We start from the raw sequence: 14,179 nt of genomic DNA, 5'->3' as shown, positions 1-14,179 counted from the left end.
TTTACTTAAGCTGTGTCGATCGACCCGTGGACCCCGTTTCTCCTCGTAAACGAATTCCCCTCTTTTGCACCTCTGCACCTCTGCACCTTGTCCTTACCGTCCCAGCCCAACACGCTCCTTCACTATGGCCAGCTTGTCTGATTTTGTCGACCTTTCCTCCTCGTCTCTCGCGAGTAAGTCAATGTTGACTGTGTTTCATCACCGTGCTTTTGCATGTGATCGAAGGCTGATCCCAACAGTTTCCGCCGCGACAATTGCCTTCAACCCCATTTTCTGGAAGTATGTCTCCATCTGGTGACACTATTGTTGCTTAAATAAGTTAACGTATTTTTTTTTTCTATCAGCATTGTCGCCCGTGCAGGTTAGTTCAATACTCGAAGTAAACAGTGAACATTCGTTGGTCTCTCCATGACTTAATTAACATTGGCCCTCGACAGAGTACCACAACCACATTTTGACTCGGATTTTCGGAGGTGCCTACAAAGGATGTTATTTTCTTGCATTGACTATCTTCTCCCTCGGAATTCTGCGTGACCATGTGTACCAGGTAGCTCTGGATGAGCAGCCTTTCTATGTCCCGGTGCATCAGCCCATCATCGGTGGAGTTCTGTTCGTGGCTGGGTCTGTTCTGGTGCTTTCTAGCATGTGGGCTCTGGGCGTGACTGGCACCTATCTGGGTGACTACTTCGGTATCCTGATGGATGCTCCAGTTACTGGCTTCCCTTTCAACGTCACAGGTTCGCCAATGTACTGGGGGAGCACCATGAACTTCCTTGGCGTTGCTCTGTACAAGGGTAAGGTGGCTGGGCTCCTGCTGACCCTAGAGGTCTTTGTGATGTATTGGTTTGCTCTGCAGTGGGAAGAGTAAGTTCTTCTTTTCCTGTCATTCTCAGAACCCAAGCTGACTTGGGTCTTCCAGCCCCTTTACTGCCGAGATCTATGCCAAGCGTGAGCGTGAGCGTGCCAAGAAGCAGGGCGGCAAGAAGCAATGAACGATGTGCATGTATAACAGGATTGGCTGGGACATTCAACATCCACAATCCGCGCATGACAAATCTCGAACGGGCCGAGAGTTACAAGCCTGATCCTCTCGTCGATAGCCCGAAGGGGCTTTCTTTGCTGGAGATGGCAGCTATCCAGCACACGGACGCATTCGAATCTTCAACGATGCTGAAAAAGTAGACGGTGGCCCGTCCATTGGCCCACAATATAGTGGACGAGTAAGGCCACAGGGTGTGCGCACCCATTTTTATTTTCCCATACGCGACTCAAAAAGAAACTCTTCCATCCACCCATAGCGACAAGAATTCGGTGCAGATCCTTCAACGCCATTTTACTGTAGACACTTATCTCTTGGCCGGATGCGATGACCGGGTACTCCGAGTAGCTTGGACCATCCGAATTATGTATGCTCTAGCTTGTCCTTTTTACCAGGGAAAAAAGATCGAAGTGACATCTTGCTATTTCGAGCCAATTCGTATCGATTATGTACCTTGAACTGGAAAGCCAACCTACTGTTAAGAACCTTGAGTTTACAGTGGGAAAGATCAGTTATTCGTCGTGAAACGCAATGTGTAGATTTCGGATAAACAACAAGCACATCAATTTCAAACTTTTCTTTGGATCCATTCTGTAGCTGAGCTACCTAAGGCTCCCCATATGTAAGCAGATCACTCCGTTTTTGTTCCTTGATCACGATCATTAGATTAGAAAGTATGTTCCAGCTCAAGACAATACAACCTGCTGCCGCCGATCATATCGCAATGGACCTCCCATCAGGCTGGAGAAATTCAATTCGAATTCCCTTCTGCTGGCCCAGCTGGCAGACGTGGTCGTGCATTTGCGTGAAATAATCAGAAAGAGTGAGCAGATACACGACGTAAATGACGATGCGCCGCAAATGCGGGAAACGAGCAGCATGAAAGACAAGGAACTGCTCCAGCGAATCAAGGATCTCATCGCCCCGGCGACCAGGCAAGCAGAGATCGGCCATGCAGTCCCGGATATGGATTTCTTCGATGAGAGGCGGCAAAGCGCAGGCGAGGCTTGTAGACTGAGTACCCCATCCAGTGGCGTCCGAGAATGGGATGTGAATGCAGCGAAGTTTGGGGAAATCCCGGAGGAACCCTGGCTCGAGCCTCATCTGTTCCTGTGGGCAAACATACCAGATTGCGTCTTCCAGTCCATTGGACCTGCGCCGGAAAGTGAATTGAGGGTTGAGTGACAGTTTGTTCAGAGTGGCACTGACGCCTCTGAGGCCGGGCTGGAGGTCTCTCGAGCTCTTCCACGCCAGCCCCGGAGAGTCAAAATGCAGTCCCAGGTGCAGAGCCCCCAACGATCGCATGTAGGGTAGCAGGAAGTTCAGGTCGGAAACTCTCACCGCGGAGTGAGGAAGCTGGAGAACGCGAAGTCTATGCAGATTCCACCGTTTGATAGATGTAGTGTGAGCGATGTCTTGCGCCAGGCGGGGGGTTCGCGCCCACATGGAAAGAACTCGGAGAGAGGGAACAAAGAACCAGCCCACAAATTGTTCGGTATCCCAGTTCGGAATCTGTGATGCGTTCGGAGACATCCACCCAGCCGAATACGCGTAGTTTTTGAGGCGGGCCGAGTTACTACCGTAGTCGACTACCTTGAGTCTAGCAAAGTCGGACAGGACTCCTGGGGGTGCAGAAAGCATTGCGTGCTTCATCATCAGCCCGGTGTACCCGCCTTCCAAGACAAAAGAGCAGTCAAGCTGGAGAGTTTGAAGGTTGATAAGCTGCGAGATGAGGATAGCAGCAAATGCATAGCCAGAAGCAGTGCGTAGAGCATTCTTCCAGAAACGAAGATAAGGAAACTTTCCTTGTTCAACAATGCTAATGCAGAAACCAAGCACCGGCCCGTATTCTGAAGTATTCAACCTACTGCGCCAATTGAGCGTCCGGTAGGGCAGAAATTCGTTTTCTCTGGCAGAAACAAAGGTGACTTCTTCAATGCAGGCAGAAAGCTCTGGTCGTTGATGAATAGTTCGAAGGAGCTTTAGCAAGCGATCGCAAGGCACAGTGCGCCAGTCAAAGCTGACGTGCCTGTAAAGGAAGGGCTCAGAAGATGCACGAATCTCCCAGGAGACTCGAGACACAGCCTCGAGATCCTTGGATGGTAGATACTCGAGGATCAGCAGCCAGCAATCCAGAGGCAGCTTGCTCAAAGGAGTGTAAGTGGATGGCATATTGGGTTGTTTTCACCCAAGGAGTTGAGATTGTAGCGCGGAAAGAAGAGCTTGTTCAGGGACTAGAAGGAAGAGGGGCAACGCTTCTGAAGCCTATTTCAGACTAATGGTCAGCGGATCATCATATTGTGATAACGGACCCTTTTCTTACTCGCCTGAAGTGAAGCCCAAGAAGTCTCTCTAGGTGAGTGGATCAGATCGGCTTGTGTGTGTGTGTGTGTGTGTGTGTGTGTGAGATTGATATGGCTGTGGGGACCAGGGATGCTGGATGTTGACGTGACTGATGACCACAGACACGGAGGAAAGGAGGTTGGGAAGGGAAACCAGGAAATGACACGAGAGGTTCTAGAGAAGAAAGGAACGATTGGTGCCTAAGATGAGAGAAAGAAGCCTTCCACTACTAGCTGACACGTTCAGAGGCATCCACAGTCCGGGAAGTGGGAGATGGTAGCTCATTGACATGGACACTCTCGATCAGAATCAAGGTAAGATTCGTAAGTTGAGATGCACTCATTTTCTCAATGGGACGATATGAATTGATTACCTACAAAATCGTCAACAGCGTGTTGGTACCTCTAAGTCCGGAGACTCTAAACATTGAACTACGACAGTCCATGCCGACGGCTCTTGTAGGAAATAATTCATAGGCAACTAATTCAAGCAAGCTCTATAGACTTTTCCTTCTAAAGCACGCTCAGAATAGAAAGTAGAATAGACTTATTCGTATACTTGCTACCAGATAACGACAATGTGCGCTTGTTCGTTGGCCCCGCGTCTTCCTCAGGCTAGACCAGTGATCTTTAATGGATCTGAAGATACTACGCAAGCAAACTTCAACTCCGTGAACCAATCCGATAGTCAGCAGCTTCATTTGCTGGTAAGTGTGCTCTTGATTCTGTTCTTCCCAGCTCAGTCAGCCCCTCTCAGACTATTATCGGAATCTAGATGCCAAGGAAAGTGCTATTTCTGTTGGGAAATATTATTTCATGAGTTCTTACGGTGTCATTTAGTTGTTCGAACAGTGTCCCAAAACTCAGATCTTCGGAATTGACAGTTTTGAATCACCTCAGCACAGTACCTAGAGGTTGAGTCTGTGTAAAAGGAAAATGGCATCTGTATTATGCGCCAACGAGAGTGCGAGGTAAATCGTGGCAAGGTGATTGAGCAACCAGGATAGAGTGCTATTCGCATGAGAAAATGGTCCTGCGGCGCGGGAATTTCCTGATCGAGCTGCTGGCCAAAATCATGGCATTCCGGCCGCCTCATGGAGGTAGTCGAACATAGGCTATGGGAGATGCGAGTCGACAAGATTCGTATCAACCGGGTCGGTTGCACGGAGACGACGGCTTCCCGGGTTAGGGCTGCCGAGGATTTCGACTATAACACCTGAGTAGATCGATGGTCCCGAGGAGTTCCTTGTCGGCCAGGCACAATCAACCCACTTTGGACCGTCATATGTTAGCACCAAAGAAATGCTTTACTGATCCTGCATTGACACCAACTAGGTCACCCCGAGACTTGACGACCGCCGCCAGGGTTGTGTATTGCACTGGTGAGTAATCTCGCGGCAGCGGAGTCAACGCTATGCCATCACTTTCGGGATGTCAGGTACGTAGAAGGATTTTGACCCAAGACTCTGGTAATAAGTGAATTGAGTATATTCATTCTCAAAAGGGTATATCGACACCGCATGGTCCATGCATTCCCCGCTTGGGGGGGGGGGGGGGGGCAGACATTATGGGAGACGTATCATCATGCATTACGGAACACCACCAACACCACGCTATGAGAAAACGAGACAGAGAGACAGCAGAGAGGGGGAGATGGTGGGAGATAGCCATCATGCGCGTCGCCCGCGGCCCCGTTTCGCCGTCGTCCGACTGTCGTCAACCGTTTCCACCTCGTCTTCATCCGTCCCTTTCTTGAGATCCTCGCCTTCAGCTAGACCCCATTTCTCGCGGTCATACCAGTCCTCTCCATCACTCATCTCCCCCACGTGGCCCTCGGCCTTGCACCACTCCAGCACATCCGCCTTCATGTGGCATGCTCGCAGCAAAGAATCAAGCATATGTTCAAACCCTCGCACTGTCTCCTCCTGTTTCTGTATGTAGGACCACAAAAGTCGACGTGTTTCTTCGGCTTCGCCAGCGGGAAGACCAAAGTTTGCGTCTGGACGGACGTGATCAGGAATGAGGAACAGGGGATGCGGAGTCGGGAGGGTGCTAGCTGTGCCGACAGACGATAAAGGTGACTGATTTCCGGACGGGTGGGCTGCACTGGCCTGAGCACGAGTGGTCATACGACGTGGCGGCTCCGGGGATGATCCATCGCTCATCTCTGCATCCTGTTCGTCTCCGTGCTCGTCCTCGTGTAGTTCAGCCGCTTCGCGATTTGTTATTTCAGTATCGGCCCTCTCTCCGTCCTTGGAAGTATCCATATCTTCCTGCTGGTCATCAGGCTTTGCGGTTGCAGCCAGTCCAACGGTCAGACCAGCCTCATTGCCTTCTCGAGTTAGTGCACTTGTGGCTCTTGGGTGCGGTGGAAGGTCTTTGACTGTAGCATCGGCTTCTTCTGACTTGAACTCCTGGATTTGTTCCCGAGACTCACTATTCGTAGTTTGCTCACCCGGGACTGCTGGAATTTCGGTCATCTCCACGTCGTTCTCTGCAGTCTGAGGTGTGTCCTCCGACTCGTGTTGGGCCTGCGCTTCCCTGACAGACGCCGCAGTAGATTGAACTTGGGGCAGTGTATTGAAGCCGGCGCCTCCAGATGGTGTACCATTCATGCTCAGCTCCTGTTCAGCCATGGATTCATTCTGGTTGTCATCCGCAATCCTTGGCTCAAAAATCCAACGATCCTCTTGGGTTTCGAAAATGCCGCAGGGCATCCAACCACTGTCGCCGAGGAACTGCCGGTGAAGATTCCTTGCGCGCCAAAGGAGAGCTCTTTCCTGTCGCAGCTTTTTCTCGGTTGCGGTTGTCATCTGCTCGAGGGCCTGGGAAGTGTAGGGCTGGGATAGTGAAGGGTGGGATGGAAGTTCAGAAGGGTGTTTCAGGGGGCACAAGAGCGCTGTGGAATCACAAAGATTAGCATGTTAAGTAGGCTGGGTATACAGTGTTGTTGAATGACTAACTTTCAAGCGCAATTCCCGAGAAAGGGTTTTCCTCGGCCGCTGCAGCGTCAGCTTCAGAATCTTCATCCTCCTCATCGAGCTCGTCCCCCTCTGAATCGTAACGAATGGGATTGCGCTGCAAAATATGACGTGTGTAGCCGGCATGATCAATTTTCTATTCGAAAGTCATTCGTTAGCGGCGGTCTTCGAGTCCCCCGAGCCGTTCTCGCCGCCGGGGCGAAGAGGGCGCGAGGACCCTCGCACACCCAAATAGCACACACCTCTCTGTAGAATTCTTCAGCATTAATATAGCCCATAGCTCCTTCACGGACATATTTCGCGTTCGCCCTCATTTTATTTCCGCGATTAGTCGGCTGGGTGATGGAGTCGTCGGGGCCGGAATCTGCAAGGACAGGAGGTCAGCATCACTGCACTGTAGGCTCTATCAAACGAAGTGCAACTCACCATCACGCTCTCTGCGCAATGCTCGCTTCATACCGACAATGGTATCAGCGATAAGGGCTGCCTGAGTCGTCATGGCTGCGGGTCTGCGACGGCGCAGTCGGGACAGACACGTGGGGAACGCGTAAAAAGTGAACGTTGAAGAAGTGAATGCAAGTGAGGATATCTGCAATGACGGAACTTCACAGCGTGGTATCGGAACTGGCCAGTCTTCGAATCTGAGAGAGATTGCCCGCGTTGCAGAGCAGCACGAGCCGAAGTGACGAAGCTCGCGGATAGAGCTGCGACGCCCGATCGCCGCTAGCCGCTTCAGGAAGACCTGTGATAAGGGCTTGGCACGTGATAAGCCCTCTGTCCAGGAGGCCAGGTACAAAGTACCTGTAACATACCTACACTCCGAGTTTAGACCCGAGGGTAGTATTGAGAGGGTTGATCCTATGTCTTTCCTTCTTGAAGAACGCGCGCACGAATATTGAAGATCCCGTTTGCCTACCATTTCGCATAAACAAGGGATATGTCTGGGAAGAACCATCTGCTCAGCAGAAGCAGGGTATTGCGGCTTCACCTGGCCGAGCCGGCCATAATTATCATATTCGCATATAGTTCGGTGTAATCAATAAACCTCCATTTTCGAAGAGTCCCTGGTCGTCTACCTCCGGATTCGCGTCAATAAATGATTGGTCACCACCCAAATGCATCAGATTATCCCAATACCGCTCGTAAACGTCCACAGCATCATTCGATCCAGCGAATTGTGTGTTGTGAGTATCAGGAATCGCATCTTGTCCTAGATAGAATGTGATGTCCATGAGATCAGAATCTAATGGAGTGTGTTCGTAATAGGTTGCTCCGCTTTGATATTGACTGCTGGAACCAGCCGCTGAAGGCTGTGCTTGCTCGGAGATTACCCCTTGTTGCAGATAGTTATTCGTAACCTTCAACATGATGTGAAGGACCTAAGCTGTCTTCGAGGCCTCTTTGGATTGGGACCGCAAATCATCCCAAATCCTAAAAGCCCTTTCAATCTCGTGAGAGTCGCCGTCTTTCTGCCAAAAATGACTGTCTCTCGCTTGACGACAGGTTTCGATTGAGATCATAGCGAGATAGGCGTGATATCTCCAACGAAGCGATCATAGCCGCGGAGCAAAAGTATATGGCAACGACAGGTGAGAAGAATAATGAAGTAAAGCCGAGCTGGCCTCCGGTGGAGCTCGCATCAAATATATCCGCCTGATGCTGCAAAACTGTTCTGGCCGCATCCAAGCACTCTTGTCTGGGCTAAGCATACACTGCATCCATGCGATGTTGGGCCATATACCGTCAATGAAAATCACAACGTGCTTTTGGATACATCAGGTCAATGCTATAGCGATCCAGAATGGTATTTGGTGGATCAGCGATCGATTCTCCTATTGCACGAAATCGCAGTGGAGGAGGAACAGTTGCATGAAGCTGCTTCAATTTCGTGCCTAGACGAAGTACCTCGTTGTACGGAACACTCTTGATCGAGCAGACCTTGTTGGTTATCTCGGAGGCAGCAGACATGATGCGGTTCAAGGCAACTGGGAAGAGAATGGGCGTCTTGTCGCTCGGTGGTCTGGCGGGGGCAGTATTGTCGTCGAGGGATCCAAGTCCTCATCGTTCAGATTCTGAGGCTCCTCGGTATCAGATTGTGTAAGGGTTGTGGTTGGTGGCAGACCGGCTTGGAGAGAAATGTAGTGATCGGGCAAATAGAGATACATCCAAACCCGGCGACGCATCTCCCCGTCGAAGACAGAAATTTCACAATAATGCTTCGCGTCTGTGATATCCCCCGTGAATTGCTAGTCTCGTGGCTAAGCCCAAGAGAACAGAGGGACCGACGCGAGTGTCCGTATTCCTGAGAATTTCCATTGCCACACTTAAAATATCTGCCTCAATTTTGTAGCGGCCGGGAACTGAGTAATTGAAGCTTGGACGATAAGATTGAGCCCCAGCGGTAGACAACTGCTTGACGTGGGTCTCTAAACTGCGGATATGTTCTTAGATGCCTTGTGATTGCGTCCTGGTCATGGGGGCCAGTATAGTGGCACAGATACGTTCTATTGTGCTTGATGCAATTGTCACAGGGGTGCATACGGTTGCATTTCAACCTAATATCGAGGTCAGCTCTGCTCTGCCTACCAGCACGCACTGACGAAGCGCTAGGGTTCAGATGGGGGCACTCGGACTTTTTCTGTCGACAAAGAACCAGGACGGCTTCGGTCTCGGCTTTCTTTTTTTCGCCGGCGGGTTGAACGGGTCTGCATTGTAATTTATGCCCGCAGGATGAGTTAAGATTACGCGCTGCAAAATGAAAGGGGGAGCTGATGGTGCTGAGACAGCTGCTTGGCTAGAAAGAAGGGGGCTGACCATCATAGACGATCAAGATGAACCTGTAGTGTGTGCATTATGCTGTAGATTAATACCTACTCTGTTTTGAGGTGCGGACACGGGACGGATCATAATGATATGGTTTGTTGCATTGAATGTACAAAGGCCTCAAATCTCATGAATCTACTCGGGTTGCTGCGCATGTCTCATGATTTGTACCGACAACGTCTCTTAAATACACAACAGAAACCCACCAGAGCCACCCTAGTCCTCTGCATCAACCCACACCGAGATGCCTTTCTTGTCCGCACGCATATCCCCGGTGGGAAGAACGCGAAGCGTCTTGTTAAAGTAAGTGTCCACGACCACCAGCTGCGGTTGAATCCAGAGCCCTCGTTTCGCGGCAAGGAGATTGTAGCGAACGGTGTGGCGGCTCAATGGCACAAGTTGGATGACTGTGGTCTTGGGCCCGCTGAAGGCAAATTGCTCACTGGCCTCCATCATCAAGTTGAAGGTGAGGAAGTGGGTGGACGGATTCTCCAGGGTATAGTCAAGGTGGACCAGGCCCAGCAGGTTGCTGGAGGCGGAGGCGGAGGCAAGGACTCGAGGCTCGCCCATAGGGACAACGAAACGGGGAATCTCGAGGGTGGAAAGAGTCACCCTTTCATCAGTGTCGGATGAGATTGCGCCAGATCCTTGTCGTCGCCAAGCAATCTCCAAAGCCAAATTGACTGCAGATGGTCGGCGGTCACCCAGAGTCAGTTTCTGTATGTCGAGGAAGAAGTTGGAATCCCGTAATTCCTCTGGGGAAAGATGCGGCGTTTCTGGGCTAACGAGAACCTCGGGCTCAAGAGTGCACACAGCACCACCAGTCACGTTCAAGAGCTTCAGAGCAACCTTGTCAATCAGAAGAGGCTCGGTGGCAAATGAGACCACTTTGGAGTTAAGGCACCACCTCTGCAACAAGCCACCCGGCGTCGGCACGGGATCATTTCCAATCAGGTCGTCGCTGACCGAAAAGAAATTTGGCCAGGGCTGGGGGTGTATCTGAGGCAAGAACTCATAGTTGGCTTCAAATGGGCGAATGAAAAGAAGTTCCACTGTAATAGTCTTGATAATGGGTGTTTGGACGTCTGAAACAAGATGGTAGACGGCAGAGATCTCAAGGGAGTACTTCACCGCATCCTGTGTGTTGGCCAGGATGACACTAAGGTCTCTGACAGAAGATCGTTCCATGACCCCAACAGTCCGCTTCAGGAAATGAGACGGGCTCTCAGTCGGAGAACTTGTCCCGGTTGCTGCGGCGTCGGAAATATCGTCTGTATCAGACCATTCAAGCTTAGCAGCGGATTCAGGGCTGCCAAACAGCCGGATCTCCGACGATACGTCAGCAGCCTCATCCTCCTCGTTGTGTATGGTAACTTCCAGTGCAACCCGTTCATTAGTATAGTAGGTTTCCCTGAGGTTAGGTGTTGAAATGCGAATCTTGGGTGGCTTGGGCATGACCTTGCATTTACCAGTATCCCGATCCTTGCCAGTCCTCCGACGAGATGTGCCCGTCTTGGTCTTTTGCCACCAGAAGCACTCACGCGAGTTGTGATCTGTAATAACATAGGCGAGATCGAACTTCTCCTCTTCCATAAGCATTGTGATAGAAGCAACCTGAGCCTCGCCAGCCTCGCGGGGAATGCAAGTGAGATTGAAGACTTTCGTCTGAGAAGCCCCAATTGACAGATCCGCGACCCCTAGTAGAGTAGCCAAGCTGCCCGCGGGAGATTGTACGGTAGAGTCGCCTGAAATGCTCGGTTCACGAAGAGACAGTGATGAGATGATGCATGGGGTCGTCGTGTCGGCATTTTGATTTCGATCAGACTGAAGTTTGACAGGACGAAGACACCCCTCGAATACAAGCTTGATCTCGGAAAGTTTGATTGGGCATGACGATTTTTGAGCAGACGATGAAATAGTAAGCTGAGCCTGAAGAGGCTCACCAACGTTGCCCTCGGACTTCTCGAAAGCGAGAGATGCGGTCACTATTAAGTATCGGTGTCAGAACCAGACCCTTCAAGGTTGGTCATTTGGAAGAGCAACTTACAGCTCGTCATAACATCTTCGGCTCGAAGAACGACAGATGGTTTGGGTTTCTCTGAAGGGATGTCCTCGAGACTCTTATGAATGTCATAATGCCATGTCGATCTCGACGGAAAAACTGTTAATATGATTTAGAAAAGCCTTGCACTATGCAGGTATGGGCAACCGATGTTACTTACCCCTGTTCAGAAGTTCCCAATCTACCCGTAATACTGTCTCGCTGTCCTCCATTTTGAGGGCTGACTCTCTCAGCGCCCACCCTAATTTCTCCATTAGTTGCCACCAGCCAGAGCGGCGCCAACTAAGGGTGGACCAATGTGGCTGCAAGACGCTATATGCGTCGGACCACGAGCCAATTCGCATGTATTCTTCAGCAATCTCAAGACTCAAGCTTTCTACCTTCCGAGTCTGCTGCCGCTTTGAATATTCTTCATGGGCAGCTTTCAAAGTGTTCAATATCAACTGAGAGTGGTCGAAGCCTATCTGGCCCGTCTGAGGGGCTTCAACGTATGTCTCAGGAGCAAGGTACGTGTCATATAGATAGGACTTGCTCGCAATCTGAGAGGCAGGTGTCTGGCCAGGGGCTATTCGGTCCTCGGTAGGAATCTGCTGGGCAAGCGCTCTCCGAAGCATAGTATGTTTGGCTGAGCGGTATAGCCAATAGCCCTCGTGATGTAGATGCTCCCAAGGATTGACTTTTTCGCCCGCGGGGATGGACTTCTCAGGGGCATTGTAGACGGGAGAAACCTCCAAGGTATGGTCAGCAGAACCCTCTCGTGGTAGAAGGAACGTTTCAGCTCGACGTATAAGTTGGGCCATGATCATCGACCACCGTGCCTCCCAGGCCTCCCATCCATAATTTTTGCTACCTTTGCCTCGACGATTGATTATGCCTTTGGTATTGATTCTATGATCAACCCAGAATCGGGCCGCAGCAGTGGTCTGGTTTGTCCATAGCAAGCAACGAATAATACGAATTGCCAGGGTGTCACCCAAGAGACGTGCGTCCTCGAACCTAGGACTCCAGCCTGCGATATTCTCAAAAACCTCCTGCCCGAACAGGGTGCCATATGCGCCCTCGTAATTTCGACACGCAGCATCCATTTCCTGGCGGAATTCAGCAAAGATGCCGAGTTTGAATTCATATCGAACATTCCACCCCTGAAGAGATAGCGTCTGGGAAGTGCCACTGGTGGGAGGGGCAGTCGGCGGTGGAATGCTGCTTCGATTGCGTTTTCGCCGAGCATGCTTGGACAGGTCCCGATAGTATTCCACGACGGATGGTTGCAAGAGAGCAAACAGTGATTTCACAAATTCCTTCAGCTCCGTCGATGTGGCATCTGGTGGTATGACAAATATTGACTTCTGGTCCAAGTTTGTGGCTCTGCGAATCGCCGCCACGCGGTCATCAATTTCACCAATATAGCCACCCTCGCCCTCTTCGGATATCAAGACAACCAAGAACCGGGATTTAAACCCAGTGGTCGCCCACTCTTTTTTCAAACTGTTTATCTCAATTTTAAGTTGATTGTCTCGTAGCGAGTTCATGTTTGAGTCCAAGGAGAGAGGAAAGAAGGTGATTACTGCTGCGGGGACGAGCTCCTGGTGCTTCGTCACCCACAATGGTGTGAGGAGGCCATCGGGAAAGGTGGGTGAGCTCGGTGACAAGGGCGAGATGGGCGAGTGGAGGACAAAAGAACTGCTCGATGCCGAGATATCGTTATCGGTGTCGGTAGGACTGGCTGGCGGGGAGCTTCGCGGAGGGTCTGCTTTCCGAGGCGGGAGTCGATACGACTGGTAATTGGGTTAGAAGGTAGTTTTCTGGTGCGGGTGTTGGGTATTGGCAGTGCTTACACGGCCAGTACTCTTAATCCTATATCCCATATTCGGTGAAGAAGGATTCCCATTCGAACCGGTCGTTGATCTCCAGGGCATCTGAGATCCATCTTCCTCCAACAGTACCCTCCGCAATTCCTCTGCGACAGCCCCGCTTAGCGGGGAAAATCGGAGAAGATCTTGTGCCCTCTCTCGGGAAGTAAGGGGTAATCCACGGAGGAACTCGATCCATCTTCTGAGTCTGCTTCGAGGCCCGAGAGCAGAACCAAAGGGAGATTGTGGTTGACGTAGTCTTCTGGATAGGCGTCCATTGCGGACAATGGATGGTTGTGCAAGCTCGGTCACCTCATGTCTAGTTGACTAAATGTCTTTCAGATAGTCTCAACGGCAGCGGAGCAGTCAATCGAAATTATTAGGTCAGATAAGCGGCGTCCGTCTTGACGTGTGGAGGGGAATGTTGCGACGCCCATAGCTTCGGGGCTAACGGCGTGGATACTGCCGCATCCTTTGCGGGCGGTCAGTACGGTATGGCGTCCATCCATGTTTCGTCGACGACTGCTATCTGATAACATAATAATGGTCGCAAATCCAACGTCTGAAAGCCTGCCATGTTCAAGAGAACTATTTTGGTTGCGCGAAACTTCAAGATGGGTAAATAGCATGGGCTCCAACGGGACATGTAGCTCATATACACATAGTCTATGCAAGTGGCTACCTACTACATGCGTACATATAAGCTCTCAAGTAAACACTCCAATGACTGGAAGCTGTGAAACGTCTGCGATTCTTCCCTACTAATCGTTTCAAATTGACTGTTACTACCGGGTGCATTTTCCCTTCATTTTGGTGTATCCGTGCCCCCCTACCGTGTCATAAATCGGTCTCATGCCGAAAACCAGATTGCTCTCCGAAACCGCGCGCTGCCGATCGCGTGGTACTCCGTATCTAAGGGGGGGGGGGATCCCAGAAGATTGGCAGCTCTCCAGACATTTTGTGCTTCACACTCCACGTGGAATGCCTATTGCATTCCATAGAGTCCACGAATCCGGATCTCGATCGTATCTGCTAGTTGAATGTCTAATGCCATCAAGGTTTCGGGCAGATGGGATCCATGG

General features: G+C 50.9%; 5 protein-coding genes across 5 annotated transcripts; 1 reads left to right on the top strand and 4 right to left on the bottom strand.

The window, feature by feature from the left end:
- Positions 1–124: 124 nt before the first annotated feature.
- On the top strand, positions 125–992 carry N7459_003677 (bifunctional phosphatidyl-N-methylethanolamine N-methyltransferase/phosphatidyl-N-dimethylethanolamine N-methyltransferase; the record flags this gene model as incomplete). The annotated part of the gene is made up of 5 exons (XM_056942861.1): positions 125–173; positions 240–279; positions 345–361; positions 438–864; positions 920–992. 5 exons carry the CDS (start codon positions 125–127, stop codon positions 990–992), a joined length of 606 nt encoding a protein of 201 aa, XP_056802744.1.
- Positions 993–1,753: 761 nt separating this feature from the next.
- N7459_003676 (F-box protein) lies at positions 1,754–3,211 on the bottom strand (the record flags this gene model as incomplete). Its single annotated transcript, XM_056942860.1, has 1 exon — positions 1,754–3,211. The coding sequence occupies one exon, from the start codon at positions 3,209–3,211 to the stop codon at positions 1,754–1,756; it is 1,458 nt and encodes a 485-aa protein (XP_056802743.1).
- A 1,840-nt stretch (positions 3,212–5,051) lies between these two features.
- On the bottom strand, positions 5,052–6,861 carry N7459_003675 (RXT2 domain-containing protein; the record flags this gene model as incomplete). Its single annotated transcript, XM_056942859.1, has 4 exons — positions 5,052–6,280; positions 6,345–6,498; positions 6,605–6,726; positions 6,789–6,861. 4 exons carry the CDS (start codon positions 6,859–6,861, stop codon positions 5,052–5,054), a joined length of 1,578 nt encoding a protein of 525 aa, XP_056802742.1.
- A 511-nt stretch (positions 6,862–7,372) lies between these two features.
- Positions 7,373–7,729, bottom strand: N7459_003674 (uncharacterized protein; the record flags this gene model as incomplete). The annotated part of the gene is made up of 1 exon (XM_056942858.1): positions 7,373–7,729. One exon carries the CDS (start codon positions 7,727–7,729, stop codon positions 7,373–7,375), a length of 357 nt encoding a protein of 118 aa, XP_056802741.1.
- Positions 7,730–9,401: 1,672 nt separating this feature from the next.
- N7459_003673 (uncharacterized protein) lies at positions 9,402–13,375 on the bottom strand (the record flags this gene model as incomplete). The annotated part of the gene is made up of 5 exons (XM_056942857.1): positions 9,402–11,170; positions 11,233–11,346; positions 11,408–13,022; positions 13,083–13,253; positions 13,280–13,375. The coding sequence occupies 5 exons, from the start codon at positions 13,373–13,375 to the stop codon at positions 9,402–9,404; spliced, it is 3,765 nt and encodes a 1,254-aa protein (XP_056802740.1).
- Positions 13,376–14,179: the final 804 nt, after the last annotated feature.

The sequence above is a fragment of the Penicillium hispanicum genome (genome assembly GCF_028827665.1).
Source record: "Penicillium hispanicum strain IBT 35686 chromosome Unknown utg000003l_segment0_segment0, whole genome shotgun sequence".
NCBI classification, from domain to species: Eukaryota; Fungi; Ascomycota; class Eurotiomycetes; order Eurotiales; family Aspergillaceae; genus Penicillium; species Penicillium hispanicum.
The sequence above is the reverse complement of the archived record's forward strand: the minus strand, read 5'-3'. Positions and strand labels throughout refer to the sequence as shown.